The sequence below is a fragment of the Epinephelus moara genome, chromosome 20, assembly GCF_006386435.1.
Source record: "Epinephelus moara isolate mb chromosome 20, YSFRI_EMoa_1.0, whole genome shotgun sequence".
NCBI classification, from domain to species: Eukaryota; Metazoa; Chordata; class Actinopteri; order Perciformes; family Serranidae; genus Epinephelus; species Epinephelus moara.
In genome coordinates, this window is record NC_065525.1 from 12,302,560 (window position 1) to 12,322,389 (window position 19,830).

The 19,830-nt window shown below is 40.9% G+C and overlaps 1 protein-coding gene across 1 annotated transcript in view; it reads left to right on the forward strand.

Moving 5' to 3' along the window:
- Positions 1–19,830, forward strand: part of necab2 (N-terminal EF-hand calcium binding protein 2) — a 180,367-nt gene that overhangs the window by 56,283 nt on the left and 104,254 nt on the right. Inside the window, exons 3-5 of the mRNA XM_050074059.1 lie at positions 2,128–2,236; positions 5,278–5,303; positions 5,586–5,683. Coding sequence (XP_049930016.1) covers positions 2,128–2,236; positions 5,278–5,303; positions 5,586–5,683 — 233 coding nt within the window. The remainder of the gene's footprint in view (positions 1–2,127; positions 2,237–5,277; positions 5,304–5,585; positions 5,684–19,830) is intronic.

A 19,830-nucleotide genomic window follows, 5' to 3' on the forward strand; every position in this document is an offset into this window, starting at 1 on the left:
CGAGCAGAAATCCAGTATCGTTTCATGAGCTTGTTGGTTATCAATTCTTCCCAAAAGGCCTTGAAACATAATCGGCATTGTGTGTTTACCAAAGTGCAGAGACAGGCAGACAGCAGGGATACAGCTAAAGGTTTGCAGCAGACTGAAGCGCATGCTGGATTGATTTCACAGCAGCTTGAGAAAGCACTGAGGGCTGGGATCACACTGAATGGTTGTGTCTGTGTGTGTTTGTAAGGTTGGGAACATGGTACAGCAAAGCAAAGCAAACAGGAACTAAATATCAAGGTTTAATAAAAAATAGTATTGCTCATCATAATCATGACAACAAAAAGTGAATTTAGAGCAAAGTAGGAGCAACCAAGGACAAACAAATACCAGGCAAAACACTAATAATGTATCTTGAACAGTAATTATAAATAATAGCCTACAGACTTTGTAAGCTTATTATCATATCATCTGGTTAGCTGCCTCACAGTGGATGGCTGTTATTTCCTATCAGGAACCAGAGTAAGCCAGAGGAACAGTTTTTCTCAGCCTTTTCTGAGGCTTCATTCTGACTCATACAGTACAGGGTTGAAATGTCTGAGATGCAGATCAATGCCTTAAGCTTAAAAAAATCACAAATAAAACCAGGTGAGAGGAGGCAAGGTTTAAGATCATGTGAACTCTCTGTTTAACAGCTGTGACTACATTCAGTAAAGGTTAGAGGTGTGAAAAGGAAATATGAGTGAGACCAAAGCAGTTACAGTAGAGATAAGACCAAGGTATGGATGACTGAGTCTGGCTCTCTTGAGGTTACCTGGCTTCACTTGGGTGCCCTGGATAACCTGTGTCGAAGTTGGCTATCAAATGGTTCAGTTTAGTTTTGCAATCCAGCTACGACAGCATTCATGTGAAAGAAGCAGACTTTTAAGTTAGAACCATGAGTGGAGCACTTAAAGGAAAACTCTGATACTTTTCAATCTGGACCACAGACTGTATACAATATTGGACATAGTGATGTCACCCATTAGTTCGTAGACTACCATTTTGACGCCTGGAGTTCAGCATTTTGGTGGTCGCCAACTTGTTTTTGGCACTTACACACTGGCTTCATTTTTTAGCACCAGAGGTTTCCCCTTGCCCTCGACCCTATTTCTCATGTTTTTGTGTCTAAGTGACTTGTGGGAACAACAATTTTTGAAACAGGTCCAGTATAGAGGGAGAGTGCTCCAGCTGGCAGCAGCGAAACAGGCTAACATGTAATCAATTGGGGCAGGTGAGCAATGTACAACCATTAAAAGTGCTTGTTTTTGCTACTAACTGGCTCAGGTTGGTATTACGAGTGTCTTACAGCATTACGGAAAGATCCCTACAAAGAAACTGAATGTATTTTTCCATGTCTTTGACCTGTTCTGCTCTGTTTTGTGTCTAAGTCTAACAAATGAGACGTCTCGTTCTGAAATCTCACGAGAGGTGACGAAAATGGTGATTTGATTGTTCATGGTGATAGTTTGTTGTAGTAGAGTACCAAAAGTGTATCTTACTCTTATTTAAAAGATTTTCAGTGTCATGACTGAATATTTAGCTGTTTTTAGCGATGTGGAAAAGTCTGTTAGTTTTCAGAACAAGACTTCTCTTTCAGCGAGACTTTGACACAAAACAGTACAGAACAAGTGAAAGATACTAAAAAAAAAAATTGAAACAGTTTTCTGTTAAGTCCTTTTCGTAATGTTGTGAGACAGTCATAATAACAATTTGAGCCTGTTAGTGGCAAAAACAAGCACTTTTAATAGACATAAATTGACAAGGAGCATCTTCACCAAGTGGTGACATTGCAGCCTGTCTCACTGCTGCCGGCTGCAGCACTCTCGCTTAACACTGGACCAGTTTCGAACATGGTTGCTCCCACAAGTCACATAGACACAAAAAATGTGAAAACAGGGTCCAGGTTGCCCTTTAGTATTATATGAGATGAAGATGGCTTAAACTGACTGTTTCCCCATCATAATCTTGCCAGATATTGAGTTTTTCTGGCATGAACAAATGTCAAGATCTTTGATGGAACTCAGGTTTCATTGTAAGAATGCTTCCTATTACAAAGTGATGCAAGGTGTGTGTGTTTGTGTGTGTGTGTGTCTCCTGCAGATGATGGCAAGCTGTCTCTGGATGAGTTCCAAGCCTTCTTCTCCGATGGCACGCTGAACGAAGAAGAGCTGGAGAAGCTGTTTCACACTATCGACTCTGATAACACCAGGTCAGCACTATACCACTACTGTGTCTGTGTGTGTTTGGCTACAGCATGTGAGATGGCTGTGTAGCTGCCTGAAATAAATCAGCATACAGTATTTGTACATTTATGGGTGTGTAGGTGTTGGTGTGCTTGCTCCACTGTGACTTTTGTTTTTGATCACATCTCACTATCAATTATGAAAAAGAGGGGAGAAACACGCAGCTGCTTTCCCGCTGCTGCACAGCCTCAGTATCACACTTTTCATAGTGTGTGTGTGTGTGTGTGTGTGTGTGTGTGTGTGTGTGTGTGTGCAATTCTCGGTGCATGGCTAGAAAATGTCACATCCTGTTCTGAAGGCTCTTTTTAAGGAGAACCTTTTATACCAGAGCCCTTTACGTTAAGTGACACTTTCAATAAGAAAATGACAAAAAAAAGATAAAGGGCGAGGTGACAGTAAGACAATGGGAGGAAACAGTGAAAGAAGATTGAAAACTAAAGAAAGCAATTGTTGTTCTTTTTTGCATCATTCACCATTTCTTCCCCTCTCTCTCATCTATTTCTGCATTAGTCATCCAGACCCTTAAGGACAGTCGCTACTGTACATTTATTGCTCCCCAGGACACTCTGTTTTGATTGGCTCTCATTATATCAATTTATTGACCCCTTATAATCAGCCAATCAGCTCATCCAGCCTGCAATCAGGAGAAGTGTGCTGACACAGTGGGATCTAAGTAATCAAAAGACCGGCTCCGTTAATTTACACAACCTCAGAAACCTGCAGGGCCTTGAAATAAAATGAAACCAAGCAGAACAAAAGCTGACCTTTATAGTTGTTGTAGAATTGAATTAGGTTCAATATATAAATCCTCCAGCAGGCTCAGCCATTAGTGGAATTTTTTTTTTTTCTTTTTTCAAATCAGTGCAGCAAGTGGACCATGCAACCGCCGCCATCTCTCTGACGTCAGCCATCTTGCCTCTTGGAGATGGTCACGCTTTATAAATCTTATTCACTGCAGTGCGCACAGTCAGAAAACTTTCTTCTCATTACGGTTAAGTAGACTTGGCAGCCGCATGCCAGGCCTCAGCATTATCATGTGACAGCAGATAAGGTTATTGATTGGTCCAAGTAAAAGGAGAAATGACGGCGTAAGCGTTTCCTGTCGAAGCAGGAAGTTGATGGATGGAGAGGAGGGACGGAGCAGGCAGAGACTGAGCGCTGTCCTGCTTCCAGTCATTTGTCTAACTGTCTCTGTCACTCTTTGGTTTCCTCCCTTCTAAAGCTTTCCTTCTCTATCAGACTGTTTTTCTGAGATTTCTTCCCACCTCTTCTTGTTTCCATTTATCCTTCTCTGTCAGCCTGCCCATCACCTCTCTCTCCATAATGTCTTCATCCCTTTCTGGCTTCTTTTTGTGGGGAAAGATTGTCCCATTTTTTTGCTAACTGCTTCTGATTGGTCAAAAAACAAACAAACAAAATAATACTAAATCTGCAGTGCAGAATTTTGTGAGGTTCCTTGGCCTGAAAAACGTTAAAGATTCCAGTATTACAGCTAAAAAGGAACACTAAAACATGTTTCTGAAGCCATCATAGGTGAGAACTAGGCAATAAAGCAACAGAATCCTTGTTTATATTTCGTCAGCACTGCCTGGTTTTACAGTTTGATTGGGGTTTGGTCTGAGTCTGAGAGAGAGAGAGCAGAGCTCTTTATGTCCATGGTGGCAGTGGGCGTACAAAATAAGGTACAATTTGTAGCTCGAACAACAGCCCAAGAACTACCAAAAAAATCGGATGGAAGGAAGTTAACCACAGTCCATTTACACATACTACCTAAATTGTTGTGATACAAAGCTGGTTGAAAATTGGCAAAGTAATGTGATGTGTAAAATCTGTAAAGTGTCCCTTTCTAAAGCAACAGTAACATAACAATAATAATAATAATACACAACTATTTCATATGAAATGCCTGAAATTCCTACGGTGGAATGCCAAGGACTAATGAAACTTTGAGGGATGATAAATCTTATTAGTAACCTAATAGATGCCGGAATCACTTGCAGAGAACAACATAATTACTTGTTTACTTCCTCTGTGAAAATGTAGCATCTGCAGCTACCATTTGGATCATAAACAATCTGCCACTTTCATTTCCACAGCTAACTGTTGGAGGAGTTTTACAACACTGACAGACATCCCAGAATGCAGTTTAAACTACATATGTTATGAAGTAATCATAAGTAAAAAGGGTTAAACTTGGTTTTTGGTGGATATCTTTAAAGCCCATCTGTCACAGTGCCGGATTAGGATTAATTCTGCGCATGTGGGTAAAACTGTTGTTTTATAAAATGAGCTGTTATCAAATCAGACTAACAAAGATCATTCAATCTGTACAGAGCATAAAGTCCAAGGCCTTTTGGTGATATTTTAAATGTTCAAATAGCAATGAATACGATTTTTTAAACCTTGGTTACTGCAGGTCTTTTATAAACATTCCCTTTAATGTGCAGCATTTATACTTATTAATAGTTACTGCGAGATGAACAGATGCACAGATGGAGTCTTTCTGCCTGTCTCCTCCTCTGTCCCCACATCACCCATCATCAGTTACATCTCACATCCCCCTTTTGGCTTGTTCCTCCTTCTTTCTTCATTCTTTGTCTCCATCTCGGCCTCTCCTCCCTTGTTCTGCTCTTTCTCTCCTGGTAAGTCAACCAGGGAAAGTCTTCTTTATGCCAGTGAAGAATCCGCTGCCAAATGAGTCCCTGCACAGCGAACTGAGCATGAATGATGGCAGTGGATTGATTCAGACTCCTGTCAGAGAGTCTTGTTAGATCGCTCCCTGCCTGCCAAACTCCAGCTCTGTGTGTGTGTGTGTGTGTGTGTGTGTGTGTGTGTGTGTGTGTGTGTGTGTGTGTGTATGTGTGTGTGGAAGTTAGAGAGACTGCATGCAAAAAGCCTTTCCTCTGTTTCTGACCTTGTTCTCCTCCTTCCCTTCTTCCTTCCTTCCTACTTACCTTCCTTCCCTCCCTTTCTCTCCCTCTGCTGCTCCTCTGCTGTGATGTGATAGTAATGTTGACACTAAGGAACTCTGTGGTAAGTGGACTCCCCCCCACACACACACGCACACACACACACACACACACACACACACACACACACACACACACACACACACACACACACACACTTCCCTGCCGCTGCCCTCATTCTCTTTCTTATCTATTATTAAAAAGTACTTCTCAGTTGAAATGCAATTATTTTTCTTTAAAATACATGATATCAATTCAACCATTTTCGACTAACCACTGCAAATAATTTTGTGACTTCAGAGGTTGTATAAGTCTTGTGCCAATTCGCCTGTATGTGTGTGTGCAGACTACTTTGCCAAGCACATGGGGGACTATGAGGGAGTTCTGGCCTCGTTGGAAACACTCAACCTTTCCATCCTCAAAGCCATGGACTTCACCAAAAAGGTAAGTGTGTGTGTGTGTGTGTGTGTGTGTGTGTGTGTGTGTGTGTGTGTGTGTGTGTGTGTGTAGCAGTCAGCTGGAGATCAGTAATGTGTTATCCTAGTTTTTCCCATGTGCTATATATAGCAGCTGGTCCACAGCCACGATCCCGTATCCATGTTCATGTTAGAGTTCTGCTTGTGTGTGTGTGTGTGTGCGTGTGTTTAGGTGTGTGTGTGTGTGTGTGTGTGTGTGTGTGTGTGTTTAGGTGTGTGTGTGTGTGTGTAGCACTCTGAATTTGCTCTGTGTGTCTCTATATCTCGATCCAACAGCTCTGTCTTTATCTTTCTTTCTGCTGCAGGCCATTCAGCTGCACTCAAACACACACACACACACACACACACACACACACACACATACACACTTGCCCTCTGGCTAGTTTCTCTCTAATGAGCAGCCATTGTTCAATCAATCAGTTGAGTGTCTCTCTTGTTCTGTTGCTGTATCTCTCGTGCTCCTTCTTCTTCTCACTCTCATTCATACTGTCCTTTCCCACTGCAACACGCACACACGAACACACACACAAACTCTCTCCTTTCTCTGGGGCTGTGATATCATTATTGCGGGCAGTGTGGCAGAGCTCTCCAGCAGTGTTGTGCATGGGGTGAGCCAGCTCAAAGAGTCAAATAGCCAAACTGAAGCTCAGACACTGCTGACGAGTCAAGAATTGATGGAGGTTTTAGTGTGTTTCAGATTTCACGGCTACAATAGATTTTGCTGCAGAGAGAACGCGAGGAGGCTAAACTATCTCTGTTTCAAATACGTACCAGAAGCTGCAGCTCTCAGTCAATTAACAAACATTTATTTATAGATTTTCTGTTGCATTGTAGTGTTTCCTCTGCTTCTCTGTGTTGCTCTCACAAAATGTTCACTCCTTTTTCTCTGCTTTCTTTTTGTCTTACTGATTGTGACCACTGCAGCAGAGGCTCAGACACCCATCACTGGAGCTCTTTATGTGCTAAGTAGAAAATCTGCAGAAGCTCTGTGTGGAACAACCCATAACTCTCTTATTCATTTCAGTGGAGCCAGTCTAATGAGATTGGGCTGCCAATGTGATGTCATCCAGCAAGGCGCTACATCAGCAAATACATGCAAGCGCACAATCCTGACAGATTAGTTTGTAACGTCAACACAGTAATTTCTACTGTTTACCTCACAATTATCTTGACAAAAGAAAAGTAGTTGCCATGAGATAACTTTCCAGAGTTGTACAATCCTGTCTGAGTATTTCAGACTGAGTTTTGGCATATGATAAGCCTGTAAACACACTGACTACGTTTATATGCACAAAATAGTTTTGCCATTATTCCGAAAAAGACAATATTAAATCTTTGCTGTCTACATGGCTAATAAAAATTAATATTCTGCTAACATTTCTGTTTACATGCAGCCATGCATACTCCGATTAATGTGTCCTAACATGTCGTTTATCACGTCAATGTACGGAAAAGTGGAACAGCTGAAGCTTGTGCCATTTTGCTTGTAATGCAAGTAAAAGTCTGATGGCATCCAAGTCTTTCGTAATGTTCAAAAGTCTGTATGTTTCTTCTTATGACCAGAAATGTGGGTATGCATCTCTAACCCAGCCTTGCAAACTGTTAGCTAGTTGGTTTATGTACAACATCTCCATGACACCGCACAGAGCTCACAGTAAACAGGCAAGAGGCCATGTGTAAAATCCCCAGTTAAGGCGTATCATACAAATGCGCTGTATACATATCCAAAGAATGCTATTAATACCAGAATAATACCAGCATATCCTACATGTCTTAATCACAAAATGCTAAATAATAAAAAAAAAAAGCCTAATTCAGAAAATCCAAACAGAATATGCTGTTTACATGACCCGTATCAAATTCAGTATATTGTCATATTCGGAATAATAAAGGAATAATGCGTGGAATATAGTGTGCATGTGAATGTACCCATTGTGCAGAGTTTTGGCATCTGATAAGCCCTTAAACACTGACTATGTTTATATGCACAAAATATACCAGTTTTTGCCCTTATTCTAAAAGAGACAATATTCCTACTAAATTGTTAACATGTAATATTCCACTAATATTTCCTTTCACATACAGCCCTCAAAATAGGAAGTTCTTAAAATATATATCAGACTTCAACACCATCTAATTTGAATTTACTTTTATTGTACAGAATTCATGGGGAGAGTTTCAAAATGTAGGGGATGCTCAGGTTACTACAGAGCTGCTACCTGAGCTGTGAAACGTAATCTGCAATTTTACACACTACCATAGATACTGAACACTGTAGTGAGTACTGGTAGAGATGATATCACGTACTTGTATTATGTTTTCCCTATTATAATTTTTTTTTTACAAAATTAAAATATGCATTCATCCTTACAAATCCAGTGGTTCAGATTACCTCATTTGAACACCTTGCTCAAAATCACTACTCATAGCGTTTGAGCAACACTCATTATTTCAGAGGTTAGCCAATTCTGATTTTAAATGGTCCCTCTTCAGAGGCTGGAGCTTATCTGCTCCTTAGCAAAGGTCTAAGTGGACAGTCTGAGTGCTAATCCACAAGTAGAGATAAGAGCATAAGTCACTGGGCCGGCAGTGAAAGCTGCATACAGGGCTGGACTGGGACAAAAAATCGGCCCGGGCATTTTGAGCCTAGTCCGGCCCACCAGGTATTGATGGAAAGACAATGAAGCCTATGAATGAAAACAAACTTTCTTGTGACACCGCTTGTACACTGTCTTGTTGGTGTATATGTACTTGTCTAATAAATTTAAACCTACACCATCCTCCCAGTCCCATTATTCTATACAGTACTTACTTAGAGGAACCCAAAAGGCTGCTTGGTCTAGTGAACCTCCTGAACAATGAACGTATGATGGGATCCTGAAAATTGGACAGTGAGGAACAGAGGTGAGACATGATCATTGATGAATATTAAAATGAATAAATGACAGATTTAGTAATATTTTCATAGACTATGTACTCACCACATCAATAAACAGCACAGCAACACATAATACTTCCTCAAACATGGCAACCTTTAAAAAGTGAAGGGATATTTTAAATTGAATGGAAACATGCCCACAATAAAAACAAAATACAGGTAATTATTGTCCACAAGAGTTTGCTGTTACATGTCAGTAAAAAAACAATAAGATAAAAACACAACATATCTAGAATAAAGAGGATATTTATGTATAAAAGACAAATACATTTAAGTAGTTACTTTTAACTCCAAGCCACTTTTATGTTAATGAGCAGCATCACATCTCCTGGCAAATCCTAATTTGATTCATTCTAAATTATATCTGCAAGTGCAGAGGGTTTATGATGAATACTAGCCTCATCATCTGGTTTTACATGAACATTTTTGCTCTGTTGAGCTTTAGCTGTTTCAGAGTAAAGAATTACTGCATAGTGCACTTATATCAATTAATAGACATTGAAATATTTTACTACCTAACTAATAAAGACTATACTTAACTAACTAAATGAATAAAATAAAGTTACTGAAGCACTAAGATCACCATCACTAGTATAACATCATAGAAACAGCCCAGCAGTAGAGAAACCCCGTCATGCTGCTCAACAGCCAGCTAAATTGTTAAATGGCCTACTCATAACTATGCTGTGTTAAGAGTTAGCAAGCACAACGAAAATAAACTATCAACCAAACTTGATTCATATCTGACCCAGGTAGACTGCAGTTCATCACTTCTTACCTGAAGCTCAAATTCCCCTCCAGTCGCACCGACTGTGCCATCTTCACATAATGTGGCGGCCGCGGGTCTCTCCTCCTTCTGCCTCCCCTTCACCTCATCCACCTGCTGACGGCCACCTCTGCCATCATTACCTGCTGCGGCTGCTTTGGATGCCAGTGCAGGTGCGGTCACTGATGCTGCCGCTGAAGAAGCTCTGCCATAGCCAGCAAACATCTGTGTTATTTTAACACATTTGGCAGCATCTTCCTGAAGGGCTTGTCTCTTTTTCTCTCTTATTTTTTCTGCACCTCCTTTGAGTTTCTTCTCAATTTTGTCAATCTCCTCTCTCGCTGTATGATTGATTGATTGGCAGCCGAGGCCCAAGTGGGAGGGGGCATCAGCCCTCGGCTGTAATTGGTCCAGCCCAGAATCAATCATGACTAATGGGCCGATCTACCAGTTTTGTGTACCAGTAGGTATCATAACATGACTAAAAGTAAAAAAAAAAAAAAAATTAAAAAAAAAATTACCATCGGCCCATCGGGCAAATGCCCGGTATGCCTGATGGCCAGTCCAGCCCTGGCTGCATATGTTTCAATTTAACATTACCCTTTAAAATAGGAACAGCAGTGATGCACCTTCCTTTATCTTCTCCTCCTGCTTGTCTTTGTCTTTACCTCTCACTGCCTCCTTTCTATACTGTTGGTCTCGTTATTCACCTCCTCATCCTGCCCCCCATCTGCTGCAACTCTCTGTGTCAAAGCGTCAACATAGTAATCAATATATTATGAATTAGAAAACAGCAGAGGCAGCGCATCCGATGGGTGGCGATCGTTACTTAAAAAGGGTTTCAAGACAACATCCATGTAAAAACTGGGGAAAATCTCCAAACAGGCAGATGTGAGGAGGCGGAGTGGGTGGAGCTAAAAGACAGAGCGTGATATTAGCTTGAGCAGAAGGCGGTAGCCTGAGCCCTGGCCTTTTAGAGCCCAGTGAGAATTGATTAGCTCTCCATTCACCTCAATGAATATAGACACAGAGCCAAAGATTGAGTGGAATAGGAAGGCAGACTTTGTGCTCTGCTGTTACTCACAGGACTGTACAGAGGTGGAGGGGGGCTCTTCTTATAAGCACTTGGCTGGAACCCAGGGGCAGTTTGCAGCAAGAATAAAATGGGTCTCCAGATTATTCAGCTGAAATGTGTACCCCAGCAGTATTGGCTATGCTGTGGTGCAAAAACCTTGCCAAATCCTCACAATGTTAGACAGGATTTACAAATTTACAGCTTGCTCCTGGAATAAAACACATTACATTAGCCAATGCAATACCTGCATAATCTTCTAGGCCATTATTTAAGAAAATGTATGATTGGAATGTATCCCTTTAAAGGGACAGTTCACCCAAAAATCAAAAATACATATTTTTCCTCTTACCTGTAGTGCTATTTACTGTATAAGTCTGGACTGTTTTGGTGTGAGTTGCCAAGTGTTGTAGATACCAGCTGTAGAGATGTCTGTCTTCTCTCAATTATAACGGAACTAGATGGCACTCGGCTTGTAGAGCTCAAAACACCAAAAAAATACATTTGAAAAACTCAACAGTAACATCTCTTGCCAGAAATCATGACCTGGTCACTCAAGATAATCCACTGTTGTGAGCAATGAGCAGGTAGTGTGCATTTACTGCTAGCTGACTTAACAGCACTGAGCTGGTTAATGTCACAGCTCAGCTGAGGAGGACGCCATTAATGTTCGCGCTGTCACTAGCACGAGCCTCCATGAGTAGATGCACACATCCTTCTGAGCGGTGATACGGTTTGGCAGGTGTAGTTTGATTGAAAGAAAGAAGTTCCCACATAAAACTGCTTACATCAAGGTCTGTGGATTATTTTGAGTAACCGGGTCATTTTATAATGAAATATTGCTGTTGAGCTTTTCAAATGTATTTTTATTTGACGCTTTGAGCACCACAAGCCAAGTGCCATCTAGTTCCGTTATATTTGAGAGAAGGCAGACATCTCTTCGGCCGATATCTCCAACACTCAGCAACTCACACCAAAACAATGAAGACTGATAAATAGCACTACAGGTAATACACGTTGTTTTTTTTGTTTTGTTTTTTATTTTGGGGTAAACTGTCCCTTTAAGATAAAGTTTTATATCCACAGCTGTGATCTAAGCAGCTGAGCAAACTGCCTTACACCAGAGAAATACTGATCCTCTCTGTCTGTGTCACCATCGCTCATCATACTTCCCTCTATGTTCCCATAGGAACAGCCAACACACTAATAATTAATGCAAATATGATATTTCCATTCACTTCATGTGTTATTCATTATTTTGACTGTCAAGGTATCAATTAGTGGAAGCAGTCGTTGCTGCCCGTCTTAAGAGGCTCATGAGATTCAGCAAATGAGCTGATCATAAAGTAATTAGTGGTGATTAATAAACTCACATCACCTCTGACCTCACATCAGATCAGCCCAGGTATTAATTGTAATTATCCTGCTAATGCAGAAAGGAAGCAGCAGAGTTATTTCAAAGACATAATTATCTTTAGATGGTGAGATTACTGCAGCAGCTTAACAGGTGGATAAACAGTATCATCTGCTTTGTGTGTGTTACCTGTGCTATTTATTGCATATTGATTTTGTTGACTAAACACTGCAAAATTGTGACAAATTTCTTTTTTGTCAGATTAGATTTAGTAAACCCAAGTCTATACTGTTTACAAATAAGCAACAGCAGAGAAGCTTTCAACAACAAAACACGAAACGAAATGAAACGAAAAATATTAAGCGCAGCCAACAAATCCAACAGTAGGGCTTCTCTACAGCAGATATTGTAACAGTTCACAGCAGGAAATGCACTGGTGTAATTAATAACATTTACGATGGATGCATGGCTTAGTGGGAGAGCTGATGGAACTGAGCCATTGTTAACATTATTGATTGCACCTGTGCTTTTCCTGCTACAGCAAGACAAAATGTCTGCTGTGAAAAAGGCCTTTTCCCTGCTTCAACTAAAGTGAGTGAGTCCTACAAACATTTAATCTTTACCTGTGATTAATGGTGAGGTCATAAACTTCTGTTACTTTGTGTTCTTTAGCTGTGGACTGCTGGAAAACCAAAACAAAGAAGAAGTTTACCTCATATTTGAAAAATCTTACAAGAATTTTCTTCTATCTCAAAAAAAAAAGAAAATAAAACTTAAATCAGCTCTTCTTTTATTTGAACTAAGTGTGATTAGATTTGTCATTTTTTTGTTTTACTCTTGAAATGCATTAAGGTAGTGTGAGCGACCAAGCTGGCAGGCATGACAAGTCACAGGAGAATTAAAAAAAATAAAATAAAATTCATTTAATGAAATATTCAATAAATACTTTATAATTTACATGTTTACAAAAACGTTTTGGGCTCATAAATGGAGTCAGTTAAACTAAACTTAACTCAGCCTGTAATAACTCAAAGGGAAACTTCAGTATTTTCCAACCTGGATTGTATTCTCTCATGTTTTTGTGTCTAAGTAACTAATGGAAACAACAGCTTTTGAAATTGGTCCAGCACTGCAGGAGAGCGCTGCAGCTGGCAGTGGAGAAACAGGCTGCAATGTAATCTTTAAGGCGATAGCGCACCATCAATGTAGTCCATAACGTATCCTTATACAACGGTTCATAGGATATCCTACAAATTAGCACCCCACAAATAAAGTTACGTTCTGACGTTATGTAATAAACGTATAGTTATGATGGTTTAGTTTAGGTAAGTAAAGTTTCTGTGGTTAGGTTTAGGAAAAGTTGACGATGTACCTTAAACTTACTCAAAGTTGAAATGAATCCAAGCCCTGGTCTCCTTGGGAAAGTCCTGTGTCCTGGGCTTTATGACCAATCTACCACCTCAACCTGCCTTCTTACTGGACCGCTCGGGACCGCTTCCTTGTTTACTCCCATCAGTGTATTGGTGACATGATCACAGCCTTCACGAATTACTGGCTCATCATTATGTGGGATATGTGTGAAATTGGGTGCATTACTTCTCAAAGGTTTTCGTAGGAACAGTGCATGAGAACAGTCTGGCGTCCACTGAAAGTCTCAGATTGTTATTACAACATTATCTGTTGTTTGTTATTGTAAGACCAGTGATGTGCCTGGCTGAGAGGATATTTATGAATCACAGCATCCTCCAATTTATATTCCGTTTGGGTCAGCCCTTTTGCACATTGCACTGCTGTACATACATTAACTAAAGTGACAGGAGCGCTTACTCACTTAAGTCTTAAAATTATTTATCTAAAAATATTTTTATCTTATTAGCTTATTCTTTCCTGTATGCATTGGATGTTTGTTAAAGTGAAATTTCTAAATTGGAAAAAAAAAAGCAAAATAAATAAATAAACCTACAATTTTGTTAAAGTTTGTTGCCTACATTGGCATTTTCAACTTTTTTTATTGTCACACCAAAACCAAGTGTAAACTGTTAGATTTGTACAGTAGCATACCACCTCAGCTTATCTCAGCATTGCATCATCTCAATAGTTCTTGCAGGTTACTATGGAGACAGTTGCCATGGAGGCAGGATACTAAGGGGACAGTGTCTTGGAGACAGGTTGAGTTGCCAGCTTGTCAAGACATCGCTCGGCTATCTAGCAGCTATTTGCCAGCAGATCACCCGCATGTCGTCATCCACCGTCACAGGCAGGAAAGTCTGTGGGCTTCATTTGGTATCTCTGATATCTTCCTGACAGTTTCGCGCATTACTGTAGTTCCTCTGGCAACACTTATTTCCAGGAGTCCTGATTGAATGAACGAGATCAAAGATGACGGCCATTAACAATTATGAGCAACAAAGAGAAGTTTACAGTGAGAGAACTTCAGGGAAAGAAAGGCTGACAGTTTGTTTGGCCAAGATGGATTCTGAGAAAGCCCCCCTGCATGTCTGCTTCTTAACTACAGCAGCATTCTACTCCTATTCCCAGATGACACCTCTGAATGTCATGATTTAGACAGCGTAAGAAAACAAATATATAATCCACAGGGAGGGAGCAAATGTGTTGAAACGCTTCAAATCCAGTGTTGTTTCAACTAACTCTTTTTTTTTCTCTTGCCAAAGCTTTTATGGCATCAGAATCAGAAATGGTTCCAGAAAACAATTTTAATTGGCTATCCAGCAGGTGGAGATAAATAACGGCCCCTCCCATGAGGAGTGTGTGTGTCAGTGTGTGTGTTGGTGTGATGGGAGCTGAAGCAGGAGACAAAAAGAGAAGAGGGAGAATTCATTAGTCTCCTGTCCTGTCTTTTCCTGTATAAACGCTATGTTTAATGAGCCACTCTCATTAGCACTTTATTTTTTCAAGCTTTCACTGCGTGAGCTGCCACACTCATTGACAATTCTGCAGGCACACACACGGAAACACACAGTTTCTCTCAGACTAAAATCTTGTTAAGCCTGTCTTTTTTTTTCAAAATCTGTTCAGGAAATTGTTTCGTGCCGGTGAGTGACCCGCCATGAGCTTTTTAGCTGCTTCACATCTGACTCCTCCCTCCCACCTCCTCTTCCTCTCACCTCTCCTTTCTCTCATCTTCTCCTCTTTCATCTCCTCTCTATTGTCTTCTCCCACCCCCAAGCCATCGCCACCTCCCCCAACTCATCCTCTTCATCCTTCTCCTTTCTTCATGAAGATTAAGGTGAAGCGGATCACAGGGCAGAGAGAGGCGATTTCGTCTGTACACAATAACGTGTTAGCGGGATGAGGAGAATAAGAGGGGAGGAAGATTGATGGAGGAGATTGGGAAGAGACGAAAGGAGAAGTAAAGATGAGAAGGGGAGAGCGAGTTAGGGCAAAGGGGGTGTGGCGAGAGGTTGGCACGGAATGATGATAGTGATGAATAAAAGGAACAGAAGTCAGTGTGTAAAACATCAGCTGGCTCAGTCAGTGGATAGGATATGATTCTTTGTGGAGCATTCATCACTTATTCATTAGGTTTTAATGGGGTTTCAGATAAAGACTTTGCAAAGGAATCAGTGTGTTGGAAATGCAGGGGTGGAGTGTTGTAACGTTAAAGCTGAGCCTCTCCTCTTGAACTTTCATCCTTGTAAGAGCTAGCTGATTTTCACACCCTTAATGTACAGAGTCTGAAAACTGGTGAAAGGCAGTAAGAGGTTATCACACAAGTTAACAAGAATGGGTCAAAACCTCTATGGCGGGATGGTTTGAAACGCTACAGAGCTTTTAATTTAAAACAGGAAGTGGCAGGTTTAACTCAGTCATGGACTTTGCTCTGCTGTTGTGGTCAAGCCCAAAGATTTATGTAAATACATCTTAAAATGAAGAACAATACACATAGCCACACTGACACAGCAGAAGGGACCTGTTCTCTGGAGGATGAAGGATGAAGGATGTTACTCATACCCATATTTGTTTGAATTTAGGTAATGATGTTGAGTGACCAAAGTTCAATGTCAAGACAACGTCTAATGCCAATGTCATGCGATATTTAGTTGTAAGGTGTTGAGAACAAAACCCAACGTCTGCAAAATGAGATAATGTCAACCTCCACACAATGTGAAATTGAGGCATTTGAAATATCATCATTACTCGCCAAATTTTATTTAAACCAAAATTTAACGTCTGTCAGATGTATGAGTCCAACGTCTTTCTGATTTCATATTGACATCATATCTACAGTATTAAATATGTGCAATAATCAAAAGGGAAAAAATACATTCAAAGTTTTTAAGTTCAATTAGGATAATTCGCTCCAGAATATAAGGGCACTTCATAGATTACATACAAGGCAGGTTTAATGATTACAAATTGCTGAATGTCCCAAGGTGATTTTACTGCAGTGCACAGGCAGCAGTGTGTACTCCTGAGTGTGTGTGTGTTTGTGAGGCGTGTGTGTAGGTAGCCACCTGGTGCTGCGGGGTTCAGTTTGGGACATTCCTGCAATCACAGCATCCCAGAGACACTCACACATATATATTATATATACACATCACTAAGTGGTGTCAACCCTGATAGCAAGTGCATCCCTCAGCCTCAGGAACCTGGTGACCAAGCAGGGTTACCGTTTCCCTGGTAACCAAGGAGCAGGATGCTGTAGCCAGTGTGCTGGATGTTAAATAAGTAAAGTTAGACTCAGGGAATGAGGAGAGGAGGCAAGGGAGGGAGTTAATGATGAAGAGAAGACAGGGTGTGGAAAGGGCAAGTGCAGGAAGATTTGAGAGAGAAAGAACAGACTGGAAGAGAGGAAGAGGAGAGAAAAGACATTAAGTAAAGAGAGAAGGAGCAAACAAGAGGCTGCATAAAGTGTAGGAGGTATGTATATTTACATTTAACATATATATATATATATATATATATATATACACATGCATATATGTATATATTTATATATATGTATGTATGTATATATGTGNTATATATATATATATAGATATATATATATATACTAGATATGTGTGTGTGTTAATAAGTGTAGAATAATAAACCCTGCCTTTAATCTTTTTGGCCTTGTCACTGTATCAAGGGAATTTCTCTGTCCCTTTAAGAGACTATTGGCTTTTTGCTCCTGGAGCTTTAGTTGCACTTACACTGAGCTAAAACGAACCAAGTGCTCATAATTTAGGTAAAAACCATAAATAAACAGTCTCATACTGATTTTGGTTGTTGTTTATGGTGTGTGGTGTTTTGCTGTGGGCGGGGCTCAGTCCCTTCTCTTACACACATAGGGGGGTTAAGCTGAGTGGAGGAGATAAGGAGAGCCGAGTGTTGGAGACGGCAAGCTTCACAAGTAAAAACATCTGTATGACAGCTGACGCAAAGCAAATGATTGAATACTCTACTGTATATAACTCAGCATACCCAATGCTGATCAGTTAAAAACACCTTGATCGGCCAGATACCGATCTTAAGATCAGAACGGGACTCCCCTAGTAGATAGTAGACATAATAGAACAAAACAAAAGTTTAAGATGAGGCAGGAGGACAGACACAGTGAGAGGGAGGTCAAAAACGCAGCTCCACATCTTTCTCATGGCTGCCATCACTGTCTGGATGAGGAAGAAGCTCAGCAGCTCTGTCAGTGAAACTGATTAGTGATTACATGGTTTCATTTCATCATTCAGCTGCTGAGTATAGCCTCGCTTATCTCATTCATGTAAAACTTGTTTTGCACTTGTGCATGACTGAGCCACCACGAACACTGGCTCTGCCATTAAAAGGGATTTATAGGCTAATAGTGAGTTAAGGGCTTGCTGTGTAGCATTTGAGCCCCAGCAACGTTGCAGCGAGTTGTGTAATGGTAGTTGATGATGTGGGTGTACGACTAGGTAGATGGGGGTAGATGTCTTCACGAAGTGTAAGTGGGTATCCTCTCCTATATATTCCAATATATGTATTTTTTTAATATTATATTATTATTTATTTAAACCCTGAGAAGTGAGATTCATGGAGAAATTTATAATGACTGCCATTACTTGACTAAGATGGTGGGGGTAATTGCATCTTGCATTTAATTGGCTGGTGGAGCTGCTTATTCCTCTTATCCTCATGCTTTCCTACATCACATTTACATACAGTATATTGAGAATAGGCCAAGTTTACTACACACCTGAGCTACCATGAGATTCTTGCTGTGTATAAATTCAAATCTCATCAATCCCTGCGTGTCTCCAGGAGCCCCATTTCCCATTGAGCAGCGCAGATGTTCAGTTTAAGCTGTCTCTGCTCCCTGCAGATCCTTTCATGCTAGCTCAGGACATTCCTTCAACTTTCTACATCTGTTCTTATAGACTTATTTCAATAAAACTCAAGCTCATTTTACTTGCATTTCAGAAGATTAAACTCCACTACAGCAACACGCCATCATATAAGTAGGGACTGACAGGTAGCCTACTGGAAACAAATTCAGCCTAGGCCTACCAAAGTTATTCATAGCTGTTAAGGTTTGAGTATTTTTTTGATGAGGCAGCAGTTGATTTTTAACCTGACGACTCTTCCAGATCACAAGTTACAGTTATCACTTTCTTCTCCATCAGTGAACGCAGCCTATACTGTAACAGTACAATCTCCTCCTCCATCTACAGTATCCTACATTAGCATTGCAGATTGGAGTTTTTACAGTCAGCTCCTCTCAGAATTGGAGCAGCGGAGCAGCCAGTGTGTCATGTGTGTGCCTTTCTGACCCTTGTTTAGGTGCGTGGTGGTGTTCTGTACAGAGCAGAGGTGGACAATGTGACTGCGGACTGACTGACTGACTGACTGACTGCATCCTCAGTGTCTCCCACAACTGTTAATGATGTGGACATGAATAATTTGTGTGTGAGTGTGCATGTGGCAGTGAGAGAGAAAGGGAACTGGCAGAGTGTCTGTTGTGTTGTCAGCTGGGTGTGTGTTGACTGATGAGGTTACACCCAAAGCATGAATAATGCAGGGGACCGTAGGAGTGAGAAAGAGAGAGTTGGTGTGTGTGTGTGTGTGTGTGTGTGCGTGTGTGTGTGTGTGAGAGAGAGAGAGAGGTGGATGGGTAATTGGGTGAAAGAAGACAGAGGAACTCCACTTGGGGATTTAATATAGAATTGAGGGAATGAGAAAGTAAAACACACAAAGCACCAGAGAGCTCAACACAATGTATAGTGCAGAACATTGTCCTCCTTTTCGCCTAAGCCCCTTTATTTTCTTCCTCTCTGAACTTCCAATTTTTCCTACTTCCCGCCTCCTTCGTCTCCCCTCTTATCTCCATTTCCTCCAGCACCTTCACTCCCTCCTACTGTTTCTCCCCGCCTTCCACCTCCATCATCCTCCTTACCTCCCTCCATTCTTGCCTCCCCCCGTTCTCGTTTTTCTCTGAAGGCAGATGAAGCTGGCATGATATCTGAAGAGCCTGTATGTTTCTGATGCCTGTTAGTGGGTTCGCCTTCTGTTTAGAAACAAACTCAGACGCTCTGCCTGCTGTTAACCACTTCCACACTTCCAACAGTCATTTCCACCAGTTAAAGCTCTCCAATAAACCAAATATTTGGTAATGAATTATCTATTTCTTTTCATAGCTGTGTTCAATCCTTGTTGGATTGTAAATTTCCCTGAATTCAAAGAACAGGACAGAGCGACTGACGTTCCCACACTCTAGCTGTTTTTACACAGAGCCAGCGATAGTGCTGCAACAAAGACCCAACATTACAACGACTTCGCTTTTTACAGAGAATCAAATAAGTGCGGCATAGTGCTGTCCCAGTGTGTGATTTTAGGTAGCATGCCGCTGTTCTGGATACAAAAGAGGCGTGATGGGCATGACACATCAATGTCGACCTTTAGTGTGACAAATAACATGTGCCTTGGGCAGCACTTTCTAAACAAAAACAATGACATAACACGACACTAAAGTTTATTTACTGTCCCTGGTATGTGGACACTGGAGGAAA